At 55.7% G+C, this 27,737-nt stretch overlaps 1 protein-coding gene across 4 annotated transcripts in view; it reads left to right on the top strand.

Annotated features, from left to right (window-relative positions):
* The window catches only part of OSBP2 (oxysterol binding protein 2), an 80,409-nt gene that overhangs the window by 13,862 nt on the left and 38,810 nt on the right, over nucleotides 1–27,737 (top strand). For 2 of the 4 annotated variants that reach the window (XM_061465714.1, XM_061465713.1), the window contains one exon: nucleotides 10,039–10,247. In XM_061465714.1, the coding sequence (XP_061321698.1) occupies nucleotides 10,039–10,247 (209 nt within the window). Of the gene's footprint in view, nucleotides 1–10,038; nucleotides 10,248–20,578; nucleotides 20,796–23,672; nucleotides 23,953–27,737 lie in introns of those variants that run through there. The other 2 variants (XM_061465716.1, XM_061465715.1) reach the window with 2 other exon arrangements.

Here is a 27,737-nt window from a genome sequence, read left to right as displayed (position 1 = left end):
GCAGACATGGTTTAATAGCCTGCTTGCAGTTTCCCCTCTGCTTCATCAGTCTTCCTTATGGAACCAAATGCTGTTCACTGGATCGCTGACCTCTGCGCTCCTCAGGAGCATGGCCTTGGAGGCTCATTGATCCCTTCATAGGTAATGGAGATCCTGGAGGTACCTTCTGCACATACATAAGTGTTTCCATTCTCAAGTTCATGCTCCCTTCTCTGCTCAGACAGGGGTAGCAGTTTCATACCCCTAACCAGCAACTTGATTCTGGTGTGGGAGGGAGGGAGGGAGCTGCCAAAGCTGAACTCTGAAGAAGAGGTTTGCAGAAGCAGGATGTGCTGAGGGGAAAGCTGGACCCGTGTCCTTGCTTCTGCTGAGTCAGCTTGCTCCAAGCCCCATGCACGGGGCAGCGTTGTGGTGCAGCAGGGCTGTGTGTGTGGTGTCACCCAGCATGGAGAGCTGCTCCTGCCGGCTCAGCGAGGAGCTGGGTCACCTTGGGGAGCACGTGAAGCTGCTCGCCCCAGGCAGCGGCCTCCAGAGCTCTGCTGGTGCCCTGTTAACAGGGCTCGTGCCCTTATCAGCCAGGGCCACCTCCAGCCTCTGCAGAGGGGAGAGGAGATAGCACGGCTGGGGGGGGGCAGGGGGTGCTCTCGGTAACTGGGTTTGAGGTTTGGGTTTTTAACTCTTTTGTTTTCATTTGTTTCATAAATGACCAAACAGGAGTCCCTTTGTCAGACCTTGTCCTGCCCTGCTCTGCTGCTGCCTTATTTTCACCTTACCGCAGCTGAGTTTTTGTAGAGTCACAGCCTGGTGTGGGTTGGAAGGGACCTTAAAGCTCCTCCAGCTCCAACCCCTGCCATGGGCAGGGACCCCTTCCACTAGAGCAGCTTGCTCCAAGCCCCTGTGTCCAACCTGGCCTTGAACACTGCCAGGGATGGGGCAGCCACAGCTTCTCTGGGCACCCTGGGCCAGTGCCTCAGCACCCTCACAGGGAAGAGCTTCTGCCTAAGAGCTCATCTCAGTCTCCCCTCTGGCAGGTTAAAGCCATTCCCCTTGGCCTGTCCCTACATCCCTTGTCCCAAGCCCCTCTCCAGCTTTCCTGCAGCCCCTTTAGGCACTGGAGCTGCTCTCAGGTCTCCCCTTCAGGAGCCTTCTCTTCTCCAGGCTGCCCCAGCCCAGCTCTCTCAGCCTGGCTCCAGAGCAGAGCTGCTCCAGCCCTCGCAGCAGCTCCATGGCCTCCTCTGGACTCACTCCAAGAGCTTCACATCCCTCTTGTGGTGCTGCCCCAGAGCTGGATCAGGGCTGCAGGGGGGAGTCTCCCCAGGGCACAGCAGAGGGGCAGGATCCCCTCCCTGAGCTGCTGCTCATGTGCTGAGGTGCAGCCCAGCACACGGTTGGAGCTTCTCTGGCTCAAGCACACGCTGTGGGTCATGGGGAGCTTCTCCTCGCCCAATGCTGTATCTCTCTGTGCTTCCCAAAGAGAAAACCAAACCTCTAAGGGAGCTGAAGGAAGGTTATTTATCAGAAGGACGTGCTCCTCCCAGCACTGCAGTGCAGGACAAGGCTCTGCGCTCATCCCGGATGCTCTGGGCCGTAAAGGTTTAATGCAACATCTCACAAGCCCTTTTTGCCGGCATCAGCACTTTGAGGTTGGAGGCATCTTCATGTACCAGTGAGTCATGGAAAACTCACTGCTGGCAAAGCATGCAGATGTATGAGGTGGTCCGGTCAGGGAAGAATTGTGAAATCCAGATCGCTCTGCTTAGTGTATCCCTGTGTTTCTAGGGGAGGTTTAGTCAGGTCACCCCTAAATCCTTCCTTGTGCAGCGCTGTTCGAGGCTCTGCAGTGCTGGGTCCTTGAGGTGTTTAGGGACTTATCCCAGACTCAGCTTGGGAACCTGCTGGATGGGATGGGGGGGCTGTTCCTGTGCTGCGGGATGAGGATTGTAGCCGGAATTGCAGGCTTTGTCCCTGGAACCTGAGCGTTCCTAATCTGTGCCCATCCTGACTGTGGTCAGTGTCGGATTAGTCAGCCTTTAAATAGCACTAAATCGGGTGTTTCTGCAGCAATCTCAGTGCAGCACTTGGCCATATGCTTGTTTGGGGTTGCTTTGTGATGTGGTAGGTTTGGTGAAGGCAAAAAGAGGAAGGAAAACAACATGATCCGAGCTCTTTGTCACGTGGAGCCTGTGGTTTGTGCGAGCTGAAGCAGCTGGTGATGTGCTGACAGGGAACGCTGCTCGCTGCCCGAGCCACGCGCCCGCTTCCTCCGGGGCATTTGTGTGCTGGCACTGAGTCAGCATCAAAACCCTTCCTTCTTGAGCCAGGGGAGGTTTGGTGTCTGTGCTTCCACCCCCCAGCTGCAGGCACATGAGTGTTCGGCCTCAACAGGAACGCAGTTTTAAAGTGATGTTTGGGATTGCTCATGCCTGAAAGCAAATGCAGAGGTCACTGGCTGCGTGCTCCGGTTGTTCTGACCAAAGGATGTGCAAAACCCAGCTCACGGGAGACACACCATGGGGTGCTCGTGCAGTTGGGTGTCTGTAACGTGCGCTGCAGGGGATGTTTCAGGTGTGCTTGTATGCAGTGCAGGGTGAGGATGGAGCACCAGATCTCGGCGTGGAGGAGCTGCTGGGGCTCAGAGCACCCTGAGCCCTGGTGGCACAGCGCTGGAAGCTGCAGTGTGGTGGGAAGGAGCCGCTGCCGGGGTGCTGGTGGTGGCACAACAGCCCTTTGTCACTGGGGTGAGATGGGGAGCGCGGCACCTGTCCCTGTGCTGCGGCACCGCTGGGGCATGGAGAGCTCCACCTCATCCCTGGTTAGGCTGTGAATTCCCTATGGAAACCCTTGTGCATCGTCCACAGTCAGCCTGTGCCTTGTGGAGGGCGAGCAGAGAGCAGCATCCCATGGGAAGAGCCGTGCTGCTCGGTGCCAGGGTACCAATGGCTTTTCCTGCACCACAAGGGCTTGTGGCCGCCTCATCTTCTGTGCGGTCCCGACTCCTAGTAATGGAACAAAATCCCTTGGGAGAAATTGTCATACTCAGTTAAGAGGGGATCAGCCTGATGACCCCTGTGCTGCCTGTTCTGCAGCATCTTGAAGGAGAAAGGTGCTGAAAGCATTGCAAAGCATTGCTCTTCCACATCTAGCTGCTATCTCCTCTTCTGTCCCCATCTCCTGCCTTGCCCAGTTCTGCTGATTTTTGCATCCCTGTCTTTCATTTCTGGCCCTGCCTCTGCCTGCAGCAGCCTCTGCAGCTTCTTCTGAAGGTATTTCCTAGTCTTGCAGCTGGTAGAAATATTTCTCTGTGGCTGCAGGCCCCTTCACTTAGTTCATGAGATGATGTTTTCCAGTCTGATGGGAAAGTGGGATGAATAAGGTGGTTTCAACTTAATCTGTGAAGATACAATGGGAAAAATGGGTGTTAATCTCTCAGTTAGGAGAGGTGGGTGGTGGAAGCAGCAGCAAGGTGTCCACTGGGAAGCTTCCAGCTTCTTCCCCTGTGCTGGGCTCATCACCAGAGTGTAAGCAGCAGCTCAGGGAGGGGATCCTGCCCCTCTGCTCTGCTCTCAATGAGACCCCACTTGCAGCACTGTGTGCAGCGCTGGTGTGCCCAGCACAAGAGGGACATGGAGCTGTTGGAGCAAGGCCAGAGGAGGCCACAAGCATGAGCAGGGGCTGAAGCACCTCCTGTGTGGAGCCAGGCTGAGAGCATTGGGGCTGTTGAGCCCCAAGAGAAGCTGCAGGAGACCTCAGAGCAGCTTCCGGTATCTGAAGGAGGCTACAAGGATTCTGGAGAGGGGCTCTTCATCAGGGACTGCAGTGACAGGACAAGGGGTGATGGGTTCAAACAAGGGAAGGTCAGGTTGGAGATAAGGCAGAAGCTCTTCCCTGTGAGGGTGCTGAGGCGCTGGCACAGGGTGCCCAGAGAAGCTGTGGCTGCCCCATCCCTGGCAGTGTTCAAGGCCAGGTTGGACACAGGGGCTTGGAGCAAGCTGCTCTAGTGGAAGGTGTCCCTGCCCGTGGCAGGGGTTGGAGCTGGAGGAGCTTTAAGGTCCCTTCCAAACCAGACCAGGATGGGGTTCCAGGATCTATGATCCTGTGATTTCTTCTCTTGCACAGGGGACAGGAGTTAAGTGTTTTTTTGGCTGAAGTTCTGGTTTCCAGGTGTCCAAATAGCTGAGAACGTGGAAGCAGAGATGAGATCCCAGTGAATCAGGTATGGGGTGGTAAGAGGGGTCAAACATCTACCCTTTGGCTGCTAGAAAATGGCCTTTATGTTGTGTGCAGGGTTAATGGGAATGAAATATCCTGTTGGACAAACCTGGGCTTGGGAGCTCTGCAGGTTCCTGGATTAAATGTCTGGATTGAGATGTTGGTAGAAATGGCAGCAGTGAGAGGCTCAGCTGGGGGATGCTTTGAGCTGTTTATAGTTGGGTGTCCTCTGTTTGTGATGTACCACTTGATCACAGCACCACCCACGTTTAAATGAGCCTCGATGTGCGTTTGGTTTTTTTTTTCTTGTAGTTACAACACTGCATTTCACCATTACATCCATAGAACAGTTTGGGTTGGAGGAGACCTTCAAAGCTCATCTAGTTCCCACCCCCTGCAATGAGCAGGGACATCTTCAACTTGGGCAGGTTTCTGAGAACCACATCCAGCCTGGCCTGGAAAGTCTCTAGGGATGGAGCATCCATCACTTCTGGGAAACCAGTGCCAGTGCCTCATGGCTCACCCTCATTGTAAAGGATTTCTTTCTAGTGTGATGTAGGGTCTTGGACCACTGTGCTTTGCAGGGTGATGCTCTTCCACATCCCTCTGCAGAGGAACCCCCTGGGCTCCTGGCTGGGATGTGCTCCGCTGCTCCCGAGCTGCCAGTGTGGGGACTTCCCTTTCCCCATGGGATGTGCTGTTGGGAAGCTGGAGCAGCTGCAGGACCAGGGCTCCAACTGGGGCCGTGCCTCCTGGCTGTGCTGCTTTGAGGCCCTTGCGCTGCCCTGCGCGTGTCTCTTGCCATGCTCTCTTCTGGATACATCAGGGTGGAAACACTTGTCCTCATCGTCTCCCTGAGAGAACTGATGCAGCCGCCGGTGGTGTTCACCTGGTGGTGGGTGAGTGCTCAGCCTAAGGGAATGCTGGGCTGCCTGGATTGGGACTGCAGCGAGGCAGCAGGAGGGGGGTGTTGGGGGTGGCTGGCACAGTTGTCTTGCTGCAGCGCCCTTCAGTTCTTGGGCTCTGAGGTGTGGTTGGGGTCCTTGAGCTGCTTTGACACCAGAGGTGCACCGGCAGCTCCAGGCCAATGTGTTCATCAGCCTCACCCTCCCCAGATCCCCTGGTGTGCCGGGGGGTGTGCCCTGCGGTGCTGGGTTTGTGCTGGAATGGTGCAGCATTTCCTTCTGGCTGTGCTGGGGTTGGGGTTTGGGTGTGATCTGCAGCCCTGCAGAAGCCTAGGTCCATAATTCTGTTGACACAGGACAGCCAAAAACTCCTCAAGGTCTGTTTGCCAGCTCCAGCAATGGATCTGGGATTTGTGTCCAGCTTCATACCACAGGCAGAAGCTCTTCCCTGTGAGGGTGCTGAGGCGCTGGCACAGGGTGCCCAGAGAAGCTGTGGCTGCCCCATCCCTGGCAGTGTTCAGGTTGAACACAGGGGCTGTCCCTGGGCTGTGTTGATCTACCCACCCGAAGCACATGAGCTGCAGGAACCGGCTGTTGTGGTGGTGCTGGTGATGCTGGGGAGGCTGTTCCTCACCTACGCTCTAAACCCAGACGTGGGCAGGAAGCTTTGTAAAGCATCAGCTGCGTGGTGTGAGCTGTGACAGCTCAAGAGAGCACTGAGGGGATGGAAACCCCCGCGAGGCTGCACGGCAGCAGCAGCAGGGTTCCCTGGGAATGCCATTTAAACTGGAATGGTTCCTGGCTGGCAGACAGGGAGCAGGCAGTTGAGGGACAGCCTGGAGAAGCCTCGTGTGTCTGGCGGTGCCTGCTGCCAGGGCTGCAGTCACAGCACATTCCTGTTCAAACACTCGGCGCTGCTCTCCCAAGGGAAGGATGCTCGGGTGGCTGCTTGGGAACGTGCTGGCTCCAGCCTCCCCGCTCTCACCAGGGTGGATTCCCCAAAGTGTGTGGTCAGAGGCTGGGAGGTTCAGGTGCAGCCTCATGGACGTGCCCAAATGTGGTTGTGGGGCAGCCACGGTGAGCAAAACCCCTGGGTGAAGGATGTGCAGGAATAGAACCTGTGAGGCCTTGAGTGCTGCTCACCCTGTGGTCACCGAGGCTGTCAGGGGAGGTGGGCATGGACACAGGTTTGAGCCCTGCAGTGACCTCTTCACTGGAGAGCAAGTGGCTGGGGGAGTGACAAGATGGGGATTTAGCATTGAAGGTGTAGGCACTGGAGCTGCTCTCAGGTCTCCCCTTCAGGAGCCTTCTCTTCTCCAGGCTGACCCAGCCCAGCTCTCTCAGCCTGGCTCCAGAGCAGAGCTGCTCCAGCCCTTGCAGCAGCTCCGTGGCCTTCTCTGCACTCACTCATGCAGGTCCATCTTAGCAGATAAACCCGAGGAGCATCCATCATGCTTCCTTGCTGTATGTGAGCGGTGGTTTGGGGCAGGGTGTGAGCTCTGGAGCTCTCCATTTCTTGCTGTGTCCTGTTAACTTCCCACAGAGCCACACAGCTGTAATTAAAATATCCCTGTGAGCGTCGTGCCAGCATCTGCAGGTAAGTGTTGGGCTGTTGTGATATAGCTGAAAGCAAAGCTGTGGAGCTGAGAGATGAAAACCAGCTTATTCTGTATTCCCCCCCCCCCCCCCCCCCCCTTCTCTTGGCTCTGTTTATCAGTCTGTCTTCAGAGCTCTTACAAAGGAGTTTCAGGGTTTTATATATAGAAAGATGTCTTGGAGCATCTTTTGCATAGCGCTGGCGGCCTGAGCAGCCTCAGAACTGGAAAGCAGGGCTTTACATGGTGACTTGCTGTTCTCTGATTGCACTGTGCTGTGTGGCTCATCTGTCAGGCTGCAGAGTAGGAGTTGCTAAAATTAAGACTCTAGGAGTTTTATAGCAAAAGCCTTTTTAAGTACCTGATGCTGAGGAGCTGCCTTGTCAAGCTCTGTATGTTTAGGTTTGTGGTATGAAAGCAGCTGGAGCAGCTTTTCAGCTGTGTTCAGAGCAGCATCCTCTGATCGGTGTCTGCAGGAATTGGGATCCCTGCATGCTGCCAGAGGAGATTTGGCTGCTGAAATAGGGACCTGCTGGCATCACAACATGCATTGATGCTTTTAGAGTAAGAAATCTTTCTGGTGATTCATAGAATCCCAGCCTGGTTTGGGTTGGGAGGGACCTTCCAGTTCCAACCCCTGCCACGGGCAGGGACACCTTCCACTAGAGCAGCTTGCTCCAAGCCCCTGTGTCCAACCTGGCCTTGAACACTGCCAGGGATGGGGCAGCCACAGCTTCTCTGGGCACCCTGTGCCAGCGCCTCAGCACCCTCACAGGGAAGAGCTTCTGCCTAAGAGCTCATCTCCATCTGCCCTCTGTCAGTTTAGAACCATTCCCCCTTGCCAGGCAGGACCCTCTCATTTCACCCCTGGGTTTGGCACAGTTGGGTTGAGGCTTCCCAGTTTTTTGTCTGGCCCCTGCTGAGGTTCACCCCTCCAGCTCAGCCTGCAGCATCTCCTTGGCCAGCCCATGTCCTGCCCAGGCAGCATTAGTTCTCCCTCCCTGGAGTCTGTCCCCGTGTCCTCACCCTCGCTGTGCCCGCAGCACCCCACGGACGTGGATTACCGGGTGATGGCCACCTTCACCGAGTTCTACACCACGCTCCTGGGCTTTGTCAACTTCCGCCTCTACCAGTCCCTCAACCTGCTCAGCACCCTCACAGGGAAGCCCCATTCCTGCCCCAGGAGGGATTTGGGGAATAATCCATGCTGGGCAGTTGATGGCCACTGAGTCCAAGCCACGTTCCCAGCAGAGCCTCTGCCCTAGCTGGTATCTCAGGACTCGCATGGAGCTGCCCTGGGGCTCTGAGCATCTCGCTGCTGGGCTCTGGGGAAGGGGTTTTGTTCACCCAGGTCATTGGCTTCCCCGTTGCTGGATGTTCTTTCCTCCTCCTGCTTTCTAACACCCACAGGTAACCTTTATCCTGTGTTCCAGGAGATGCAGGGCATCTCTCACTGTGCCGTTGGCAAGCGCTCCCTGCGAGGCGGTCCTCTTCATCCTCCCCCTGCACAGCTCTCGTTATAGATCTCTAAAGGCAAATCCATCACAGAATCATGGAATGGTTTGGGTTGGAAGGGGCCTTCAGAGCTCATTTTGTCCAACCCCCTGCCATGGGCAGGGACATCTTCAACTAGATCAGGTCACCCAGAACCTCGTCCAGCCTGGGTAGGGTTGATCTGTGTAGTGATAGGATGAAGGGCACAGCGTGCTGGGAACACGTCTCACTGACCTGGGACTGTAGCCAAACAGAACAAATCTGTCAGGTCTTGTGCTCAGGTCTTGGGCTGCTGCTGTGGGATCTGCCTCTCCTGGTGAGCTCAGGCCATGGACATCTGCAGGCACTTTGTCCTTACCAAAATAGGGGCTGTGGCGGTAGGACAAGGAGTGATGGGTTTAAACTGAAATAGGGGAGACTGAGCTGAGCTCTTAGGCAGAAGCTCTTCCCTGTGAGGGTGCTGAGGCGCTGGCACAGGGTGCCCAGAGAAGCTGTGGCTGCCCCATCCCTGGCAGTGTTCAAGGCCAGGTTGGACACAGGGGCTTGGGGCAAGCTGCTCTAGTGGAAGGTGTCCCTGCCTGTGGCAGGGGTTGGAGCTGGAGGAGCTTTCAGGTCCCTTCCACCACAAACCAGGCTGGGATGGTTCCACGATGAGCTTTGCGAGGGAACAGCAAAAAAATCCCAGGTATTCCTCCGCCTCCACCTCTGTGCCCTGAGCCCAGGTTTAACCTCCCTCTGGCTCCGTTGCAGCCAGCCCAGGTCCTATCCCGTACGTGCAGCGCTGGGCTTATTGCCGGAAGCGCAGGGTCAGGAGATGTGCCTGGGCTGTGTTACACAGGAGCTGAGCTGCTGGTGGTGCCGAGCAGATCCACCCCAGCAGCGGCGCTCCTCAAGGGCACCCGTGCCTCCTGCCTCTCCCCATGCACACAGAGCAGTCGCTGGTTGCTGGCTCAGGGCTGGGTCAGGTGCCTGCCTCGTGTCGGGGTGCTGATGGGTAGGGACTGGTTTCTGTGCAGACTGGCATGGGAATGGAGCTTGCAGAACAAAAACCTGGCCTGAAATGGTGCTCTGGGTGGGAGAGCAGGGCTGGGAATGTGACTGGAGCTGATTGAGGGAAGTCACCTTGGAGACCTCTGTTCTGTGTAGAGGAGAAAATCATTTCAGCAGTTCTCTGAAGGGGGAAGTAATTCCTCCTGGGAACACATCAGTGTGTGCTGCATCACAAAGAGGGTGACTTTGGAAGTGAGAATCGGAGCTTGATTTCCTTTGATGCCAGTTCACTCCCCTCCCGCACGCAAATGTAACCGGGCTGTGCACTGGGTTTGAACTTAACCTATGGTCCCACCAGGCCCTTGTCCCAAGCCCCTCTCCAGGTTTCCTGCAGCCCCTTTAGGCACTGGAGCTTCTCTGAGGTCTCCCCTTAAGGAGCCTTCTCTTCTCCAGGCTGGACAAGTCTGTGACTGTGCATTCTGGCAGTATTAAAGGGGTTTGAATTAACAGCTGATTCAGGACTTGTGTTGCTTCCATTTGCCTTTCACATGGCGATCTTTGCATGCAGGATCTTAGCACACCAGCTCCGCTGCCCTTCTCTGGCCCTGCTTCAGCACCTCAATATCTCTGTTGTAGTGAGGGGCCCAGAGCTGAACACGGGATTCAAGGTGCCTCAGCCCATCCCCTTTCTTCTGCTGCAGAAGCCTCTCTGACTGTGATGGCTTTGCTGTCCTTACCTCCTGCTGGGGTCATGTCCATGGGTCTCTGTGGTGTGGCCGGGTGCTCTGGGGACAGGCTGGGTGCAGGGGGGGCTGACGCTTCCTTTTCCCTCTGTTCCTCTGCAGGACGCAGGCAGAAATGGCCCACACGTGTCGCGGGACCATCAACCTGTCCACGGCTCACATCGACACGGAGGACTCCTGTAACATTGTGCTTTCCAACGGGGGCAGGACCTACCACTTAAAGGCCAACTCGGAAGTGGAGAGGCAACGCTGGGTCACGGCCCTGGAGCTGGCCAAAGCCAAAGCCATCCGCATGAGGAACAACCAGTCAGGTAGAGGCTGTGACCCTGCAGCTGGGTCCTCTCTAAAACCTCCTTGTAAAGCAGCGCTTTTGTGCCTGCTAACTCGTGCAGAAAGCCTGGCAGATCCTGTGTCACACGTAATTAAACAGAGCTGATGGTGTCACGCAGACACAAAGGGTTCTAAACAACGCTGTGTGCACCAAACATCATCTCGTCTGGTTGCGCAGCATTGGGCAGGGCTGCAAAGTCCCTGGTGCTGGCTGTGAGTTGTAGAGGACCAGTCAAAACGAGCTGTGCTTAAGGCAGGATGGATGTGTCTGTCTCCCAGAGGCTCTGTGTTGGTCTGTGTGGATGGGGGGTGCTGGAAGAGGCACCGCAGGGAGCACCAGTGCACAACAGGGTGCTGGAGTCGCATTCACCCAGGGCTCAGGGGAGTTTGGCAGATGGATGACACACACATGTAGCTGAGCTGTTTTCTTCCACACACATTCCTCCTTCTCCGTCCACCACCTCGCTGTGGGGTGGGGGTTATCGGTGTCCATTTGGGATGGCTGTGATCTGTGAATGTCCCAGTGCTGTGCCTGTTACACAGCCCCTCCCCAGGGTGTCATTGCTGCTGCTCGTTGTGTGATGGCTCTGTTCAGTGCTGAGCAGTGTTACAGAAGTATTTCAGTGTTCATAGCTCTTCTGGGACTATCAATTGGTTTTCTTCCACAAGCTAGCACTGCTTCCAGTAGCTGAAGGGAAAAGCAAACCAGGCCTTGTACAAGAGAGTTGATGTCAGTTGATACATCAGCTGTGCTTTTGTAATGCTCTGCCTGAAAGGAAAATGTAGCTTCAAAATATGCCCCTAATATTGTAGGAAGGGGGTGGGTGAGGCCGAGACCAGGTACTGTACCATTCCAGGCCCTGGAGCACAGCCTGGAGCTCCTTTGGTTCAGTGCTTGTGGAGCATCTCACTCTCCTCGTCTGGGTTAGGGCTTGGGGACACTTGCAGGTGCTGCTCTGTGCTATGGACTGCAGGGAATATGGATACATAAGTCAAATATTTTGCAGCTCAGCATTCCAGGGAAGGTTGGGGGTTGGTTCAGTGCCTCCGTACAAACCTGCGCTTCCCCAGGGGCGCTGCTGCTGCTGGTGCACTGAACCCACTGCGTGCCATGGCTGTGTGGATGGAGGCCGCTCTGTAACGTGCTGGCTTAGGAAGTCACACAGTCAGCATCAAATCCGTGTGACCATGGGTTTGGAAGGCAGCGCATTCATGTTTTTGTCCATGTGCCAGTGGGATGGTCCCTTGGGATGCTGGCTGCCGGGAGCAGAGCCTGTGCTTGATGTCGCGCTGTAGGGAGCAGCACAAAGCCAGAGCGCCAGCGGTTTGACTTGCAGGAGAGCAGACCCCTGGTCCTGGATGACGTGGTCTGACTTGTGTCTCCTCAGCCAGCCCTCCAGGTCACGCAGAGGTTGAGCACTGTGTGAGCCACTTCCCTGCTTCCCCTTGCTGTGTGTTCCGAGGCACTGGTGTCTGTGGGACTCATGACATGCAGTATTGTGAGCTCCAGCTCTGGGACGTGTGGAAATATCAATGGAGAGGGCAGGTCCTGGGCAGAGTTTTGCATGATGTTGTGCCAGGTGACGGCTGGGATGGCTGTCGGTCCCAGGAATGCTGCTTATCCCACAGCGGGAAGCACGTCCTAAGCTGGGTGGATGTTTGGAAAAGGATCTTGTGGGTGGGAGAGGCTGGTGTGCGCTTCACCTTCCCCTTGCTGGGCATGGGGTGATGGGGGATGCTGGGGCAGCTGCAGGATGGCAGCGCTGCTCCTGGAGCCAGGCGCAGGCACTGTGGGTTGTGTCCTTACATCGAAACAGCCGGCACAGAGGCTTCCTGTCCTAAGGCTCCGACTTCTGAACTGCAGGCAGCTGGGGCCGTGCTTCCCGGGCAGGGTGGTGCAGCAGCGGCGCTCGCTCCGGCACTGCCTCACGGTTGTGCTGACTCAGCTCGCTGCAGTGATCCAGGCCAGGGAGGGGATGGGAGATGCAGACCAACCCAAACGCCTGTTTTTCCAGGCTTTTCTGAGCTGCTCCGAGGGGATAAGGCACTGTAAGCAGGCGCTGAGCCCTTGTGCTGTGCAGTTAGAGCAGGGGACGGCTGTGGGTTACTTTACACTCCAATGTGCACCAGGCTGATGGTGTTTTGTCCCAGTTAGAGGTCTTTCAGTTAAGGAAAAGCAGGAATCTGTGTTAGGTTCGCTTGAGCCTAAATCGAATTCCCAGTGCAAGGAGGGGGCTCTGGGTGGCCGGAAGACTGGGAGAGCAGTGCAGGGGATAGGTGAGGAGAGCAGTGAAGCTTCTAATGCTGCCTGTCCTGCTGGGGAAGGACATGAGGAGCATCCTTATGGAGGCTCCAGGCTGGTGGAGAGGGCTGGGTTCCAGTCAGCTGCTGCTGAGGTGTCTCTGCTGCTGAGCCCTGGGGCAGTCTCACATGTGGAGCAGCTTTTCAGCATGCAAGGAGCATCCAGGAGAGGGAAGGGGATGTCCTTTGGAGTCACAGAATCACAGAATCCCAGCCTGGATTGGGTTGAAAGGGACCTGAAAGCTCCTCCAGCTCCAACCCCTGCCATGGCAGGGACCCCTTCCACTGGAGCAGCTTGCTCCAAGCCCCTGTGTCCAACCTGCCCTTGAACACTGCCAGGGATGGGGCAGCCATGGCTTCTCTGGGCACCCTGTGCCAGCACCTCAGCACCCTCGCAGTGAAGCACAGCAGGTTAAAGTCACCCTTCAGCTCCCAAGGCCCTGCCAGGTGATCCGGGAGCCTCAACAAGCCCTCTGAGGCGCCTTGGTGTTCATCCCCCCCTGCAAGGAGCCAATGCAACTCCAACCCCACGCTGAACTCTTCCCTCTCACAGCCACATTCATTTGTTCCTGCAGGAGCAATGTCTAAGCCAGTTTTGACACCCCGGGAGGTACAAGCAACCTGGCTTCTCTCCTTGCATCCAGAAGGGCCAGGGTGTTAGTGTGGAATGAGTTCATTAAAGCCATGGAAAGCAAAGCCAGGTAACTTGAAATGTTCTAAAGGTGAGCCCCATGTGAGGCTCTACTGAAGATACATGGTCCAGTGAGAGCTGGAGTTCCCATGTCATCTGTGGCTCTGCAGACACCAGGGGTTCCTTGCTGCTTTCCTCTTGGGATTGGTGGGGTGTAGGACTGGCACATGGTGTAAACTGCAAATATCCTGACTGGAGGAGACTATTTTGGGGTGGATGAAGAGTCTTTTCCCCCTGTGGTTCTCTTGCAGAGAACAGGCAGGAAAGCGCTGGTGCCTGCCCTGCTGGCTGGTGCCGTGCACTCGGAGGAGCTGCTTCCACAGCCCTGGGTTTCATTTCTATTTCTAAGAAACATCAAACCCCTCCCAAGATGGGAGACTGCTGTTCCCTCCTGCGGTAACTCAAGGAGCTCTGGTTTCCCCTGTACCCGCTGCGTAGCCAGGACTATTTTGGTCCGGAGCTGTGAGCAGGGGCACAGGGACGTGCTGATGGATGTCACCGGAGGAAGATCATGTCCTCATCCTGCTTTCCTGGTGAGAAACTGGCCGGCTGATACTGGGGATTAGTGGCAGAAAGTGAGAGTAGAGGCGAGCTGCTCTCGGAGCTCTCTCCTCTGTTACCACGTGGTGTGTAATTCCTCTGGGATAAACGTACAGTGTAAGTCAGGACAGAAGGGGCCAGGTGGGGATCTTGGCTCCAGCCTCTGCTCAGCCCCCACTGCTGTTCCTTCTCCTCCTGGTTGGGCTTAGAATGTGTTGGTGAAGTTGGAGGATACTTAATTTGCCCACAGGGTTCCCAGCTCTGTCACCCCATGGAGAGTCAGATGCCTGTAACCCCCTTCTGGTCCCATTGCTGTGAGCTCCTGGGGTAATTCCAGCCTCCCCACTCCCCACGCTGCACCCACATTGGCCCTTGGATTTTTGTCAGCTCGTACATCAGGCTCTGGGCAATGTTGAGTTTGGAGAGTGGGTGCACAGAAACCCTTTTATCTGCTCCTTGTGCTCACTCTTCTCCACAGCTATCCTCCGGAGGAGTGTTTGCTGACTGTGGTTAGTATTCCTTTTTCATGGCAGTAAAAATATCCTCTAGGACAGTAACATGCTAGCAGCTCCCAGTGCCTGAAGGGGCTACAGGAAACCTGGAGAGGGACTTTGGACAAGGGCCTGTAGGGACAGGACAAAGGGAATGGCTTTAACCTGCCAGAGGGGAGACTGAGATGAGCTCTTAGGAATATTCTGGCTCCTGGGCATCTCATAAGGAATGGAAAGGCTCTGCCAAGCAAGGGGAGAGTTTTGGGTCTGGGATGTGCAGTAGATGTCTGTGGTGTTCCACATCTGCCGCAGCTGAATGCTTGGGGTGTCGCAGGCGATGGGACCATCAGCAATTGCCCTAAACATGGGGGGTTATGAAGCACTGAGTCCCTTTTAAGTCCGGGGTTGAAGTGGTCTGAGCACGTACGTGATGTGTTCTGGGAAAGTCAGGTGACAGGAAGAACAAGAAGTGGTTTCCCATTGTTGCTGCTTTTAGAGTGTGTCTGACCAGCCTGGGAATGCTTCCCAACCAGACAACGTTGTAGGCCTTGGGGTGGAAGCCCAAGGTGGTGAGTACTTGGCCAGGCAGTGTGAGTGCTGGAGCTGGTGAGATCCTGATGGGTGGACATTGAGCAGAGATGGGCTATAGTCAGTCTGAGGTCTGCACAGCCTCCAATTGCTGTTGGCAGTGCAGATGTGGGGGGGGGGAGGGCAGGAATCTTTGGGATCTTGCTGTATTTCACAAGCCAGGAAATACCTGGCTGGAATCCTCTTGCCACTGTTTTGCACTTCCACGTGGGGATGGAGTTACCCAGGCCATGCGGGTACCCCCTGGGGTGGGTGCTGCTCTGGCCCTTGTTTCCCCGGCGCAGCACTCCGATCTCTGTGATTCTGTTGCAGGTGGAATCTGTGGTGATGGTTTAAAGGGAAGGCACACCGAAAATGTGGCTTATGTAACAGCACAGATTCAACATTCCAGCAGGAGCTCAGCGGGGACTGTGGAATTGAGGCCACCTCCGCTGCAGTGAGTGAAGGAGCTGGTGTGCAGGGATGGGAGAGGGCTTGTGTGTGACAGCAGCACAGAAAGGCAAGGGAAGCACTGGCAGAATCATGGAATCCCGAGATCCAGCCTGTTTGGGTTGGGAGGGACCTAAAAGCTCAACCCCTGCCACGGGCAGGGACACCTTCCACTAGAGCAGCTTGCTCCAAGCCCCTGTGTCCAACCTGGCCTTGAACACTGCCAGGGATGGGGCAGCCACAGCTTCTCTGGGCACCCTGTGCCAGCGCCTCAGCACCCTCACAGGGAAGAGCTTCTGCCTAAGAGCTCAGCTCAGTCTCCCCTCTGGCAGGTTAAAGCCATTCCCCTTGGCCTGTCCCTACAGGCCCTTGCCCAAAGCCCCTCTCCAGGTTTCCTGGATCCCTTTTAGGCACTGGAGCTGCTCTAAGGTCTCCTGTGGAAAAAAAAGCCTGCTATTGTGTGTGGAGTGGTACTGGGGCAGCAGTCCATGTTAGCATTGCAAGCATGTGGTGTACAAGTGGGGTTTGGGAGGGACGGACAGCGATGTCCCAGCTCCACCACATCTGCAGGACGTGCTCATGCTCCTGCCCGATGGCCCTGGACCATCCCCACCGCCCCACTGTCCTAGGGGAGCAGGAGGCAAGGGGAACACTGGTGCTCTGCTTCCCGAGCTGTCACCCTGCACCTGGGTGCTCTTGGCAGGTTGTGCTTCCGTTCCTGACACGCTTCAGGGCTGCTGATCTACAGGCGCTGGAGCAGGTGGTGAGCAGTGAGCAGTGAGCTGTGCCTGGGGCAGTGACTGACCCTGCCTGGGCGCCCGGAGCTGCTCATGCCGCAGTTTGGGCTCTGGTGCACTCAGTGCTACAGGTGAGGCTGCCTCCATAAACCCCCTAAAAATAACCCCCGAGCGTGACAGTGCGGAGGAGGGAAGGGGTGAGGAGCTGCAGCAGCAGCGCGGGGAGGAGCCTCTGCCCCCACGCTGGTGCTGGGGAAGATGCTCCTGCAGGAGGAGGGGGATGGAGTGTGCAGCACCAGGGTGTTGGCTGACAGCGGAGCCCCGAGGTGCTGGGTGAGCACACGGGGGTCTGCAGGGTGTCGCTGGCTCCGGGGTGTGGACAGCATCCTGGGTGAAGAGTGCTTTTACAGTGATCTCAAAGGAGAACCTTGGCTGAAGGGACCTGGAGCTCTTGTGGGACTGCAGAGGAGGCCACGGAGCTGCTGCGAGGGCTGGAGCAGCTCTGCTCTGGAGCCAGGCTGAGAGAGCTGGGCTGGGTCAGCCTGGAGAAGAGAAGGCTCCTGAAGGGGAGACCTGAGAGCAGCTCCAGTGCCTAAAGGGGCTGCAGGAAAGCTGGAGAGGGGCTTGGGACAAGGGATGTAGGGACAGGCCAAGGGAGAATGGCAGCTCACATCTTTGCTGGCCTTGGTGAACCATCCTGGTGCTCATCCCACCGTTTCCCTTCTCCTTTGGAGAGCGGGTGCACTTGAACATTCCCAGCTTGTCACCAAGGAATTGTCCCTGTGGCTCTCTCCAAGCCTGCAGTTTGTATTCCCTGAGATCTTAGAAATCGCTGTTCCTGCGTTGGTGGCAGAAGTGGGAAGGATGATCCATGCCATTCCTTCTCTGCTGCGCTGGCTAATATTAGCTTGATTTGTCATTTTGGTATCAAAACCAGAGTTGGGATGAAAGCACAGGTGGTCCCTTCTATTGACCACCAGTGCCGGGATGCTGGTTCTAATGCTCTGCCTGCGTTGAAGTTTAACTTGCTGCTCTACTTGCAGCTCTGCATAGTTGAGGCCCATGACCTGGTCGCACAGCCTGGCTCTTGCTGCCTCTCATGCCTTGAAGTCTTGCCAAGCACTGAGGATGGATGTTTGTTACTTACACATTGAAGCCAGGCAAGTTTCACCTGTAGGGAGCTTTTAGTGCAGTTTTTAGAATCACAGAATCCAGCCTGGTTTGGGCTGGAAGGGACCTTAAAGCTCCTCCAGTCCCAACCCTTGCCATGGGCAGGGACCCCTTCCACTGGAGCAGCTTGCTACAAGCCCCTGTGTCCAACCTGGCCTTGAACACTGCCAGGGATGGGGCAGCCACAGCTTCTCTGGGCACCCTGTGCCAGCGCCTCAGCACCCTCACAGGGAAGAGCTTCTGCCTCAGAGCTCAGCTCAGTCTCCCCTCTGGCAGGTTAAAGCCATTCCCCTTGGCCTGTCCCTACATCCCTTGTCCCAAGCCCCTCTCCAGCTTTCCTGCAGCCCCTTCAGGCACTGGAGCTGCTCTCAGGTCTCCCCTTCAGGAGCCTTCTCCAGGCTGCCCCAGCCCAGCTCTGCCAGCCTGGCTCCAGAGCAGAGCTGCTCCAGCCCTCGCAGCATCCCCATGGCCTCCTCCGCACTCGCTCCAACAGCTCCACGTCCCTCTTGTGCTGCTCCCCAGAGCTGGATCAGGGCTGCAGGGGGGGGTCTCCCCAGGGCACAGCAGAGGGGCAGGATCCCCTCCCTGAGCTGCTGCTCACGCTCTGGGGGTGCAGCCCAGCACACGGCGGGGTTCTGGGCTCAAGCACTGTGTGTTCATGGGGAGCTTCTCAGTAGGTTCTCTAATGAGGATTTTCATCTCCGGGAACTCCAGGGGGAGCGTTTCCAGCTCACGTCAGCACTTCCCTGGATTTCAGTGTTATTTTTAGGCCTCTGAAACTCCCAAGTGGTTCTTTTTTTCACTGGCACGGAAAAAGCCTGAGGAAACTCGGTTTTGACCTGACAATAACAATAGCTCCTGATTAGAAATGAGTCAGCCTGGGATGAGCCTGTGATGAGATGAAAGCTTGATCCCTCCAGGAAGCCTGCAGCACGTCCCTGGGGGCTGGCTGGGCAGCGGTGCAGGCGGCAGAGCTGGTCCACAGCGAGCAGTGGAGGACAGGAAGGAATCCCTGCTGCAGTGTGGGTCGTATCACATGGAGCAAGTCAGCTCCTGCTCTACACCCCTGTGCCAGCACCTCAGCACCCTCACAGGGAAGAGCTTCTGCCTAAGAGCTCATCTCAGTCTCCCCTCTGGCAGGTTAAAGCCATTCCCCTTGGCCTGTCACTGCAGGGTCTGGTGAAGAGGATGCTGTGATTCAGGATGCAGCACAGGGTTGCTGGTGGTTTGCTCCGTGCTCTGTGCCAAGGTAGGGCAGCAGGGGAGGGTTTATCCTCCTCTGGCACCCTCTTCCATGAAGCCCTGACTCCGGTGAACACTCAGCAGGATTTGCCCTGAGGCTCCCCAGCTCCTGCATGGGAGATGTCCCTGCAGAGGGCCCAGTGCTGAAGGTATTTGCTTGCCTGTGCTTGATGGATGACTTCCAGGAGAGGGGTTTGGCAGTCAGACCCTGCTCCAATGCTCTGAATGGGGCAGGAGAGCAGCTCCCATGGGGGGGAGCGCTGCTACTCCTACCCCCAGCATCTCAGCTCTTTCCCTGGGGCCAGGTTGGCTCCGGGTGCTCAGAGCCCATGGGGACCCCGTGATGGCATCAGAACAGTGCACACTGAGCTGCCAGGGTTGACACGGCTCCTCCAGCCGGGCTGTGCTGGCATCTTGTGGTGCTTTGTGCTCCTGCAGCTTCTGGCTCCTGGCGTTGGAATGAGCTTGGCTGCTGGCAGATGCTCCTTTGGGATCCAACTAGGGAAACGGGTGATTGTTGTTGAGGAGTGTTTCAGTTCAAATGAACATGCTGGGAAGTGAGGGTCAGCTGTGAGAGGGTAGGATGGTTCTATCTTGTGTTCTGCTCAGGTTTAGTTTTATTGCAAGGAAATGTTTCCTGGGTAGTAATGTGTGGCCTCTTCCACTGGCTCCATTGGTGATGGATGGATGGATGGATGGATGGATGGATGGATGGATGGATGGATGGATGGATGGATGGATGGATGGATGGAGTGCTGCTTCTGCCAGGCAGCGGTGGAGGGGTGTTTGCTGGGACCTGGTTTGTGTTGGAAGGGACCTTAAAGCTCCTCCAGCTCCAATCCCTGCCACGGGCAGGGACCCCTTCCACTAGAGCAGCTTGCTCCAAGCCACTGTGTCCAGCCTGGCCTTGAACACTGCCAGGGATGGGGCAGCCACAGCTTCTCTGGGCACCCTGTGCCAGCGCCTCAGCACCCTCACAGGGAAGAGCTTCTGCCTCAGAGCTCATCTCAGTCTCCCCTCTGGCAGGTTAAAGCCATTCCCCTTGGCCTGTCCCTACATCCCTTGTCCCAAGCCCCTCTCCAGCTTTCCTGCAGCCCCTTCAGGCACTGGAGCTGCTCTCAGGTCTCCCCTTCAGGAGCCTTCTCTTCTCCAGGCTGAGCCAGCCCAGCTCTCTCAGCCTGGCTCCAGAGCAGAGCTGCTCCAGCCCTTGCAGCATCCCCATGGCCTCCTCTGGCCTCGCTCTGACAGCTCCACGTCCCTCTTGTGCTGCTGCCCCAGAGCTGGATCAGGGCTGCAAGGGAGGGGTCTCCACAGAGAAGGGGAGAATCACCAATCAATACTGTATATATTTCTATATATATATAATAATCTACAATGGAAATTAGTGGTGTTTTGGCTGCTTTCGGGTAGGTTTGTATTCAAAACGCATTTTATTTCTCACTTGTATGGGTAACTACGGGTGTTACTGGAGCATCACACTTTAGAAAGGCAGGCGTCTGGGGCGGTGTGAGGAGCACCCAGCATTCCAGGAAGAGTATTAAAGTCAAATGGTAAAACCAAAAGAAAGGAAACAGGTTATGGAGATGTGATGGTGCCTTCCAACGCTGGAGGTTTCTGCTAGGGGAAGGGTGGCCCTTTCTTCCCTGTGTCTGCAGGGGGCAGAGATGGTCCCTTCAGTGTGGAGCGAGAAAATCACTTGGGTGCTGGGAGTAAGCAGCTCCCTCCTGGAAATGAATTCTAGAGCAGGGCCTGTGGAAGCAGCATTTTCAGGTCAGGGTTTGGCAGGTCTGTGTCAGGATAACTCTGTTATACCATAGTAGTTATTCTAATGAGTGTGCAGAAGCCCCCAGAGTTATTTGAAGGTGCTTTGCCGTGCTGGCCCCCGTATGGTTTGAAGTGAGGACTTGGAATGTGGTGAGGAGCCTGTCCCCGTGTGGCTGTTGTTGCTCTCTAACGCCGCAGGAGAGGTCTCGGTGCTCTTCCAAACCCAGCCAGCTGGGATGTCCAACGTTCCTGTTTTCTCTGAGCCTGTTCCATGCCTGCTGTGTGCTGGGGCAGTGTGGGACAGGGAGAGGAGGAGGACGGAAAGGAGGAGGAGGAGGAGGAAGAGGAGAAGGAGGAGGTATCTCCCAGCCCCGAGTGCTGGGGGAATGAGATCTGCAGAGAGGAGAGGGAACGGGAAGGGAAGCAATGAGGATACGGAGCCTGCAGAGAGCATCCCAAGGGAACCATCACCTCTGGTTGGAGCCCTGCAGTTGTAATCTCCCAGCACACGTCCCCTCGTCGTGGAGCCGCAGCCTCCCGAGCCCTGGATGAGGAGGAGGTGCTGTGGGAAGCGCAGTATGTAATCCCATCACTACAGCCTCTAACGGGGCAGGAGGAGGGCTGGGCTCTGGAATGCTGGTACTGGCTGAGTGCTGGGGCTTGGAGCTTGTGGGGCTGTGCTCCTTTCGGGTGTGCAATGGGGGTGAAAGTGTTTGAGGGAGACCTTGAAATTGGTTGGATGCTGAAACTGGTGTCTAAGTTCATAAAGGGATGACTCTCCCCATGTGCAAGTGGTCTTCAGAGCTTGCAGAGGCACAGCAAGTCCTTGCATGGGACAGCCCATGCTCCCCACTGCACCCAGCACTGCTTTCTGCACCTAAACCAGAGGGAAGGTGTTTCAACTGCTACAAATCAAGTGTTTCGCATGCATTTTTAATGGATGGGCTTGAATTTGAGTTGTTCCAGTGCCTCCGTCCACCTGGAGCTCTGGGATTTTAAATTCACCTCATGTTTCACGGGTTGGCTTGGGAGATGGATGTATATAGGTACAAAGATGCTCCAAAATTAAGGGCTATGGATGCTTTCCGGATGAGTTGAATGAGAATGATGAGAAAAGGAAATGTCACTAAAGAGCAGAGACCTTGGAGCTGTGATGGGGCTCTGTGGTAGTGGTCATGCTCGGGAACAGGAAACCAGAAAACATTTGAAGTTGAAATGCAAAACCAAAGTGGAGACCGATTTGGTGTTGCGTTTGGATGAAGGAGTCAGACTAAAACCGAACTACATCATCGTCCCAGCAACATTCCTGCCTGGTTTGCTTCCACACCAGGTGTTTGGAAGGTGGAAGCATCAAGGTACGGGGTGTTTTTTGCTATCTGATAGTTGTCTGCAAACAGAATGGTTTGATACGGTCACTGGAGCCTGAGGGTAGAGCTGGTGGTCTGGGAGGCAGCGCATGTCCCTTGGGATGCTGCGTGTGCCACAGGGTGGTGGAATTTCCTCCTCTGGCTCCTCTCATTCATCATTCTCTCCTGGTGTTTTCCTGCTCCCCTGGGCCACCCCTGGGTGACCAAACCCTTTCCCACCTCTGGCTCATGTACTGACTTGCCTCTCACTCAGTGAGAACATCGTGGTTTGAGTATTTCCTGTAGGAAGTAAGGAGACATTTCATCCTGACCTCTGGAGGGGGGCTCTGGACAAGGGATGTAGGGACAGGCCAAGGGGAACGGCTTTAACCTGCCAGAGGGGAGACTGAGCTGAGCTCTGAGGCAGAAGCTCTTCCCTGTGAGGGTGCTGAGGCGCTGGCACAGGGTGCCCAGAGAAGCTGTGGCTGCCCCATCCCTGGCAGTGTTCAAGGCCAGGTTGGACACAGGGGCTTGGAGCAAGCTGCTCTAGTGGAAGGTGTCCCTGCCCGTGGCAGGGGTTGGAGCTGGAGGAGATTTAAGGTCCCTTCAACCCAAACCAGGCTGGGATTCTGTGTGTATGAGAGATGTGTATCCGTGTGTGTGTGCACGTGTATGCCTGCCTCTCTTGGGGTGTGCGTGTACACACACTGATACATAGACACAGATGTATTGGCTCTGATGTTAGTGTCAGGCACAGATCCTGGCTCCATCTGGTTCTTGGACCTGATAACAGAAATGAAGTGCTTAAACCCACCAAGGCCTCTCCCTCCAGTTAACACTTGCTGGTCTTGTGGTGGTTGTGGCTTTTTCCTCTTGAAAAGTGGCTGGTTCTTCCGTAAAGCATGAACATGTCTGCAGGCAAGGGCATAAATGTTTTTGCATGCATGTACCTTGCTAGCCTGGGGTTTCCCTGCCTCCAAGGCATAGTGAGGCAGTAGCTTGTTTTGCCAGGATTTGTCCCTTTTCTACTCAGAATCTTGCAGAGTTCCTGCCTCTTTTTTAAGGTATGGATACAAAGAGCAATCGCAGTTTAGAAGATGGACTATGAGCCTTGCCCTCTTTGCTGTAAGGTTCTTGCAGTACAGCTAAAGGGAGATACCTACAAGTATGAGCTCTTACTACGTGTTGGTACTTGCCAGTGGGTGGTCTCCAGCATCCCATGCTGTGGCTGTGTGTTACTGCCCAGCACACTGAATTTCCCTCTACAACTGCCTGAGAGGAGGATGGAGCCAGGAGGGGCTGGGCTCTGCTCCCAAGGAACAAGGGATGGGACAAGAGGAAACGGCCTCAAGCTGCCCCAGGGCAGGTTTAGATGGAGCTGAGGAACGATTCCTGCCCCAGAGGGTGCTCAGGCATTGGAACAGGCTGCCCAGGGCAGGGCTGCAGTCACCGTCCCTGCAAGTGTTCACACCCCATGGAGACGAGGCCTCAGTGCCATGGGGCAGTGGTGGCTTTGGCACTGCTGGGAACGGTTGGACTGGGAGAGCTTAAAGGGCTTTTTCATCCTGGTTGATTCCATGATTCTATGAACTGTGACTTATGCCGCATTTCCCCCTCAACGCACTCAAATCCCCCAGACCTGTAAAATGGGAACGGTTGGGAAAATCCAATCATCCCACTGCGGAGGGGGGAGAAAACAGACCTCGGGAGCCACGTGGTTGTGAAACCTCAGAGGTTTTGTTCTTGAGCTGCTGGGGGATGGAAGCAGCGGCGTGAGGAAAATGTATAATGAAGTTTCAGCTACAAATAAATTCTGTTGTATATTTTAAGCAGAGGGCCTAAAAATAACCTCCAGCAGCATTTAAAGGGACAAGCCCCTAAATACCTTCTTCCCCCCAAAAAGAGCATCCCTTTGGTTTTCAGGCTGAATATCCACCCGCATTGCTCCGGAGGCAGCCCCAGCGACACCTCCCCTGGCAGGACGCCTGCGCTTCAGGTTTTCCTTTTCCCCCCTGTTTTTGGGCAGGATGCTGCCTGTTTCTGGCAGGGAGGGAGTTAAGCCTGGCTCCGTGGTGCATGCTGGTAAGAGGGTGGTTTGATGGTTGCTGTGCTCTGCTGACAGCATGTGGCAAGCGGTGGTGGTGGGCAGCGTGGAGCCGTAAGTGCAGCGCTGCGGCCGCCGCGCTGCTGCTGGAGAAGGACATTTGGACGTTTTCATTTCTCCTTTCTTTCTCTTTCCCTTCGTCTCCATCCTAAAGCCACGAGCCATGTCGCACACAGCCTCTGCGAGAGCGGTCCCGCTGTGGGGATGAAGGGTAGGGGCTGCTGGGAGACGGGATCCATCCGCGCCTTCTGCAACGCCGCCTGCCTGAATAAATTTCACCAGGGTTAGTGGCATTCCCGGCGTCCTCCCGCTGTGCCGCAGGGATCTGGCCTGGCCTGGGCTCCTCGGGAGCGATGGAGGGGCTGCGCCAGCGGGCGAGGTGCATTCTTGGGGTGATGGGGGGTGTTTAACCCCATACAGGAGCCCTGGGACACAGGGAGATACAGACCATGCTCCGCGCGGGCCCATTGCTGGCGTTCACGTGGCAGCAGGGATGGGACTCTGGGGAATCACGTGCAATGTCCTTCTGGGTTTGGTTTGAGGTTTGTAATGTGTGGCAGCTTGCTCTTTCTGCTTTATCAGGTGTTAGAATCACCCCTGGTTCGGATTTACTGCGTTTTCCTGCTAAGGGAGTTACATTTGATGGTAGATTGTTCTTATTATGTGTCTGTAATATCACAGAGAGGAATTGGTTGTTTTATCATGGGGAAGGTGGTTCCTGCTGCAGCCTGGTCAGACCTGGTTGTGGTTTCAGTAAATGTTCAGTTAAAAGCCAAATGACTTTGCAGTTGAGGTGAAATGGGAGAGTCTCTTTCCTGTGAGGCTGCTGAGGCACCTGGAGAGGGGCTTTGGACAAGGGCCTGTAGGGGAATGGCTTGAACCTGCCACAGGGGAGACTGAGCTGAGCTCTGAGGCAGAAGCTCTTCCCTGTGAGGGTGCTGAGGCGCTGGCACAGGGTGCCCAGAGAAGCTGTGGCTGCCCCATCCCTGGCAGTGTTCAAGGCCAGGTTGGACACAGGGGCTTGGAGCAAGCTGCTCTAGTGGAAGGGGTCCCTGCCCGTGGCAGGGGTTGGAGCTGGAGGAGCTGCAAGGTCCCTTCCAACCCAACCCATTGTGGGATGATTCTGTGGTGATGGTGTTTGCACTGTAATCCACCCTGCCCATGCTGTAGTCTGATGTCCCAGGAGGGGCAGAGATGTTCTCAGCAGCACCGGAGTGGTGGTGAGCTGTAACTTCAGGCTGTGCACTCTCATCTCCCATCTGTTACTGCTCCTGAGGTTATTCCAGCCATTTCCCATTGCCAGTCCCAGGAGAGCTCAGCTGTGTCCTTTCTGGAGCAAGTGATGCCCTGTGTGGATCAGGGCTGCTTTGGGGCAGAATTCCCTGTTCTGGATGTGCTGATGAACACTTTGGGTGTGTTTTTCCTCGGTTGGATGCTGCGATGCAGACCAGCTCTGGGGGGGTTGGCCCCTGCCTTGCATTTGGACCACTTCTGTGTTGCTTCCTTGGTGGAGTGGCCAAATGAACCCAGGGTGCTCACGGCAAAGGAGAAGGGGTGATGGGGAGAAACGAGGGTTTGCAGGATGCTCTTGACCTTCTCTGCTCTAAGGCACTGACAGCTCAGTCCTTCCTGTGTTGTGTTGAGTTGCTGTGGTGCCTAGAGGGCCTGTGCCTGCTGCACTGGTGGTGCTGGGTGATGCACTCCTTGGCTTCCTTGGTGCTCACATGTCATAGTTACTCCTTTCCTGTAGTTTGGGACAATTAATAGGTTTAAGGAAGGAAAAGGGGCAAATTGGACAAAAAATTCTTCAGGAATCAAGTATCTCCTCCTACAGGAATCCAGTAGGACTCGTGTCACTTGTCCTGTGTAGGTTTCATCTTGCCTCACACTAGGTGGGATCATGTTATCTCCAATGTAAAAGCTTGACCCAGTGCTGTCCTTGTTGTCAGTAGAGAACCAGCACCTCCAAGAGGCGTTCCCTTCCTCCCAAAATAGGTCACCTCTGACCCTGAGGGAAGTGTGGGCATGGATCTGCTCGGGTTTGGCCATTCCATGTCTGGCTGCCCGAAGGTAGGTGAGATCATAGGATAGTTATGGTCGGAAGGAACCTTAAACCTGGTGTAGTCCAGCTGCCTGCAGTGAGCAGGGACATCTTCAGCTGGGGATGAGATCCCATCTTCTTTAGACACAAGTGTTAAGGTCACCACCACCCATTTCGTTCTCCTGAGTGTGTGGGGTGTGAGCATGAGCCGCCCCTTGAGCTGCTCCCTGTGCAGTGGCCGCGCATCCCATCCCCATCCTGCTCTCAAGCATCACTTCACAAGAAGTTATTGTAGCTAAATGTGATTTCCTTCCCCAGGAAAGGCAGAGGCAGGGGAAAGGCAAAGAGGCCAAATCAAAACTCAAGTGATGGGGGGTTTACAGCAGGCTTCAGATGACAGGAAGAATCGAAAAGCTTTTCTGTCAAATCCCGGTTGTTCCTTTGGTTCTCCTCAAGCCCTTTCTCTCGCTGGGTGATGTAAGGACACGTGTGGAACAGGAGATGTGCTCATGCAGGCGCAGCACTTTATGTAACCAGGCTTCAGTGCAGGATAAAATGCCCCAAACCAGAATTATTCTCACAAAAAGCTGAACCCAGGCTGGCTGCTGTTGTGTGGCAATGGAGGGGAAGGTGGGCAGTGGTGAAACAGTGCTGGGGCTTCAGGGAGACCTCGGGAACTACAGGAGTGAACCCAGGGAGATGTGTCCCAGGGGTGGTTCAGGTCAGATTATTTCTGGTTTGGGACTGGGAAGGCATTAGGTGGCCTTGACCTCCCTGCAGCAGCGAGTGGCACAGAGCACAGCGTGCTTCGTTTGTTCTGTTCTTCCCCCACAAATTTAACAGCTTTCTAATTCAGATGTTCTCAGGGTTTTCCATAGTTCACAGAATCCCAGCCTGGTTTGGGTTGGAAGGGACCTTAAAGCTCACCCAGCTCCAACCCCTGCCATGGGCAGGGACCCCTTCCACTAGAGCAGCTTGCTCCAAGCCCCTGTGTCCAACCTGGCCTTGAACACTGCCAGGGATGGGGCAGCCACAGCTTCTCTGGGCACCCTGTGCCAGCGCCTCAGCACCCTCACAGGGAAGAGCTTCTGCCTAAGAGCTCATCTCCATCTCCCCTCTGGCAGGTTAAAGCCATTCCCCTTGGCCTGTCCCTGCAGGCCCTTGTCCAAAGCCCCTCTCCAGGTTTCCTGCAGCCCCTTTAGGCACTGGAGCTGCCCTAAGGTCTCCCCTTTCCAGGCTGACCCAGCCTGGCTCCAGAGCAGAGCTGCTCCAGCCCTTGCGGCAGCTCCGTGGCCTCCTCTGCACTCACTCGAGCAGGTCCCTGCTGAAATGAAGTCTCTGCCCTTTCTCACTGTCTATGGGACTCATGCCCTCTCTGCCCCTTTCCCCTTCATTTCTAAGGGATCATGGAAATGGTTCCTGCTTGGTGGAAGGAGGATGCGCCCCAAGGACATGCAGGTGCTGGTGGGTTTGGGTACACTGCCAGTGCTGGCGGTGCAGGATGGGTGCCAGAGCGGTTTGGCACTAGGCAGGAGATGTTCTCCTCCTTGGAGCTCCTGGGCAGCAGTCACTAATGATCTGGGTTTATTAGCTGTGCCTTAAATACAAAGCAGAGTAATTAGGGGGGAAGTGGTCGCCCTGCCAGGCTGAGGGTGTGATTAGAGACCAGAAATGCACTTACAGAATTGGAGAGGAGTCGAGCTCCCAGCTCCATCTGAATGGCTCTGCCAAGAGGGGCCCTGTGCACAGCAGAAATGGAATTCTGTAGTTTATTCCCTTTCTACTGACAAGGCTGCACTGAGCCAGCACAGCACGAGAAGATGCCGCATCACAGCAGGCTGACCTTCTCCGGTCCTTGCACTTCCCCAGGCGAACCTGGACTGAGGGCTGCTGACAGGGGAGGGAATCCAGGGGTAAACTCCTGCTTCAGAGGATCTTCCTGCAGTAAATCATCCATAGTAGCTGCTGTGACAAGAGCAGTGTGTGGCCAGCCCCAGCAAGCTGCTGCCATCCTGCTTTGTGGTCCT

Source organism: Pezoporus flaviventris, unplaced genomic scaffold, assembly GCF_033815535.1.
Source record: "Pezoporus flaviventris isolate CSIRO_AGI_PZ_B2104156 unplaced genomic scaffold, CSIRO_AGI_Pfla_v1 ptg000041l, whole genome shotgun sequence".
NCBI classification, from domain to species: Eukaryota; Metazoa; Chordata; class Aves; order Psittaciformes; family Psittacidae; genus Pezoporus; species Pezoporus flaviventris.
Note: the sequence above shows the minus strand (reverse complement) of the source record. Positions and strands in the feature narration are given on the sequence as shown.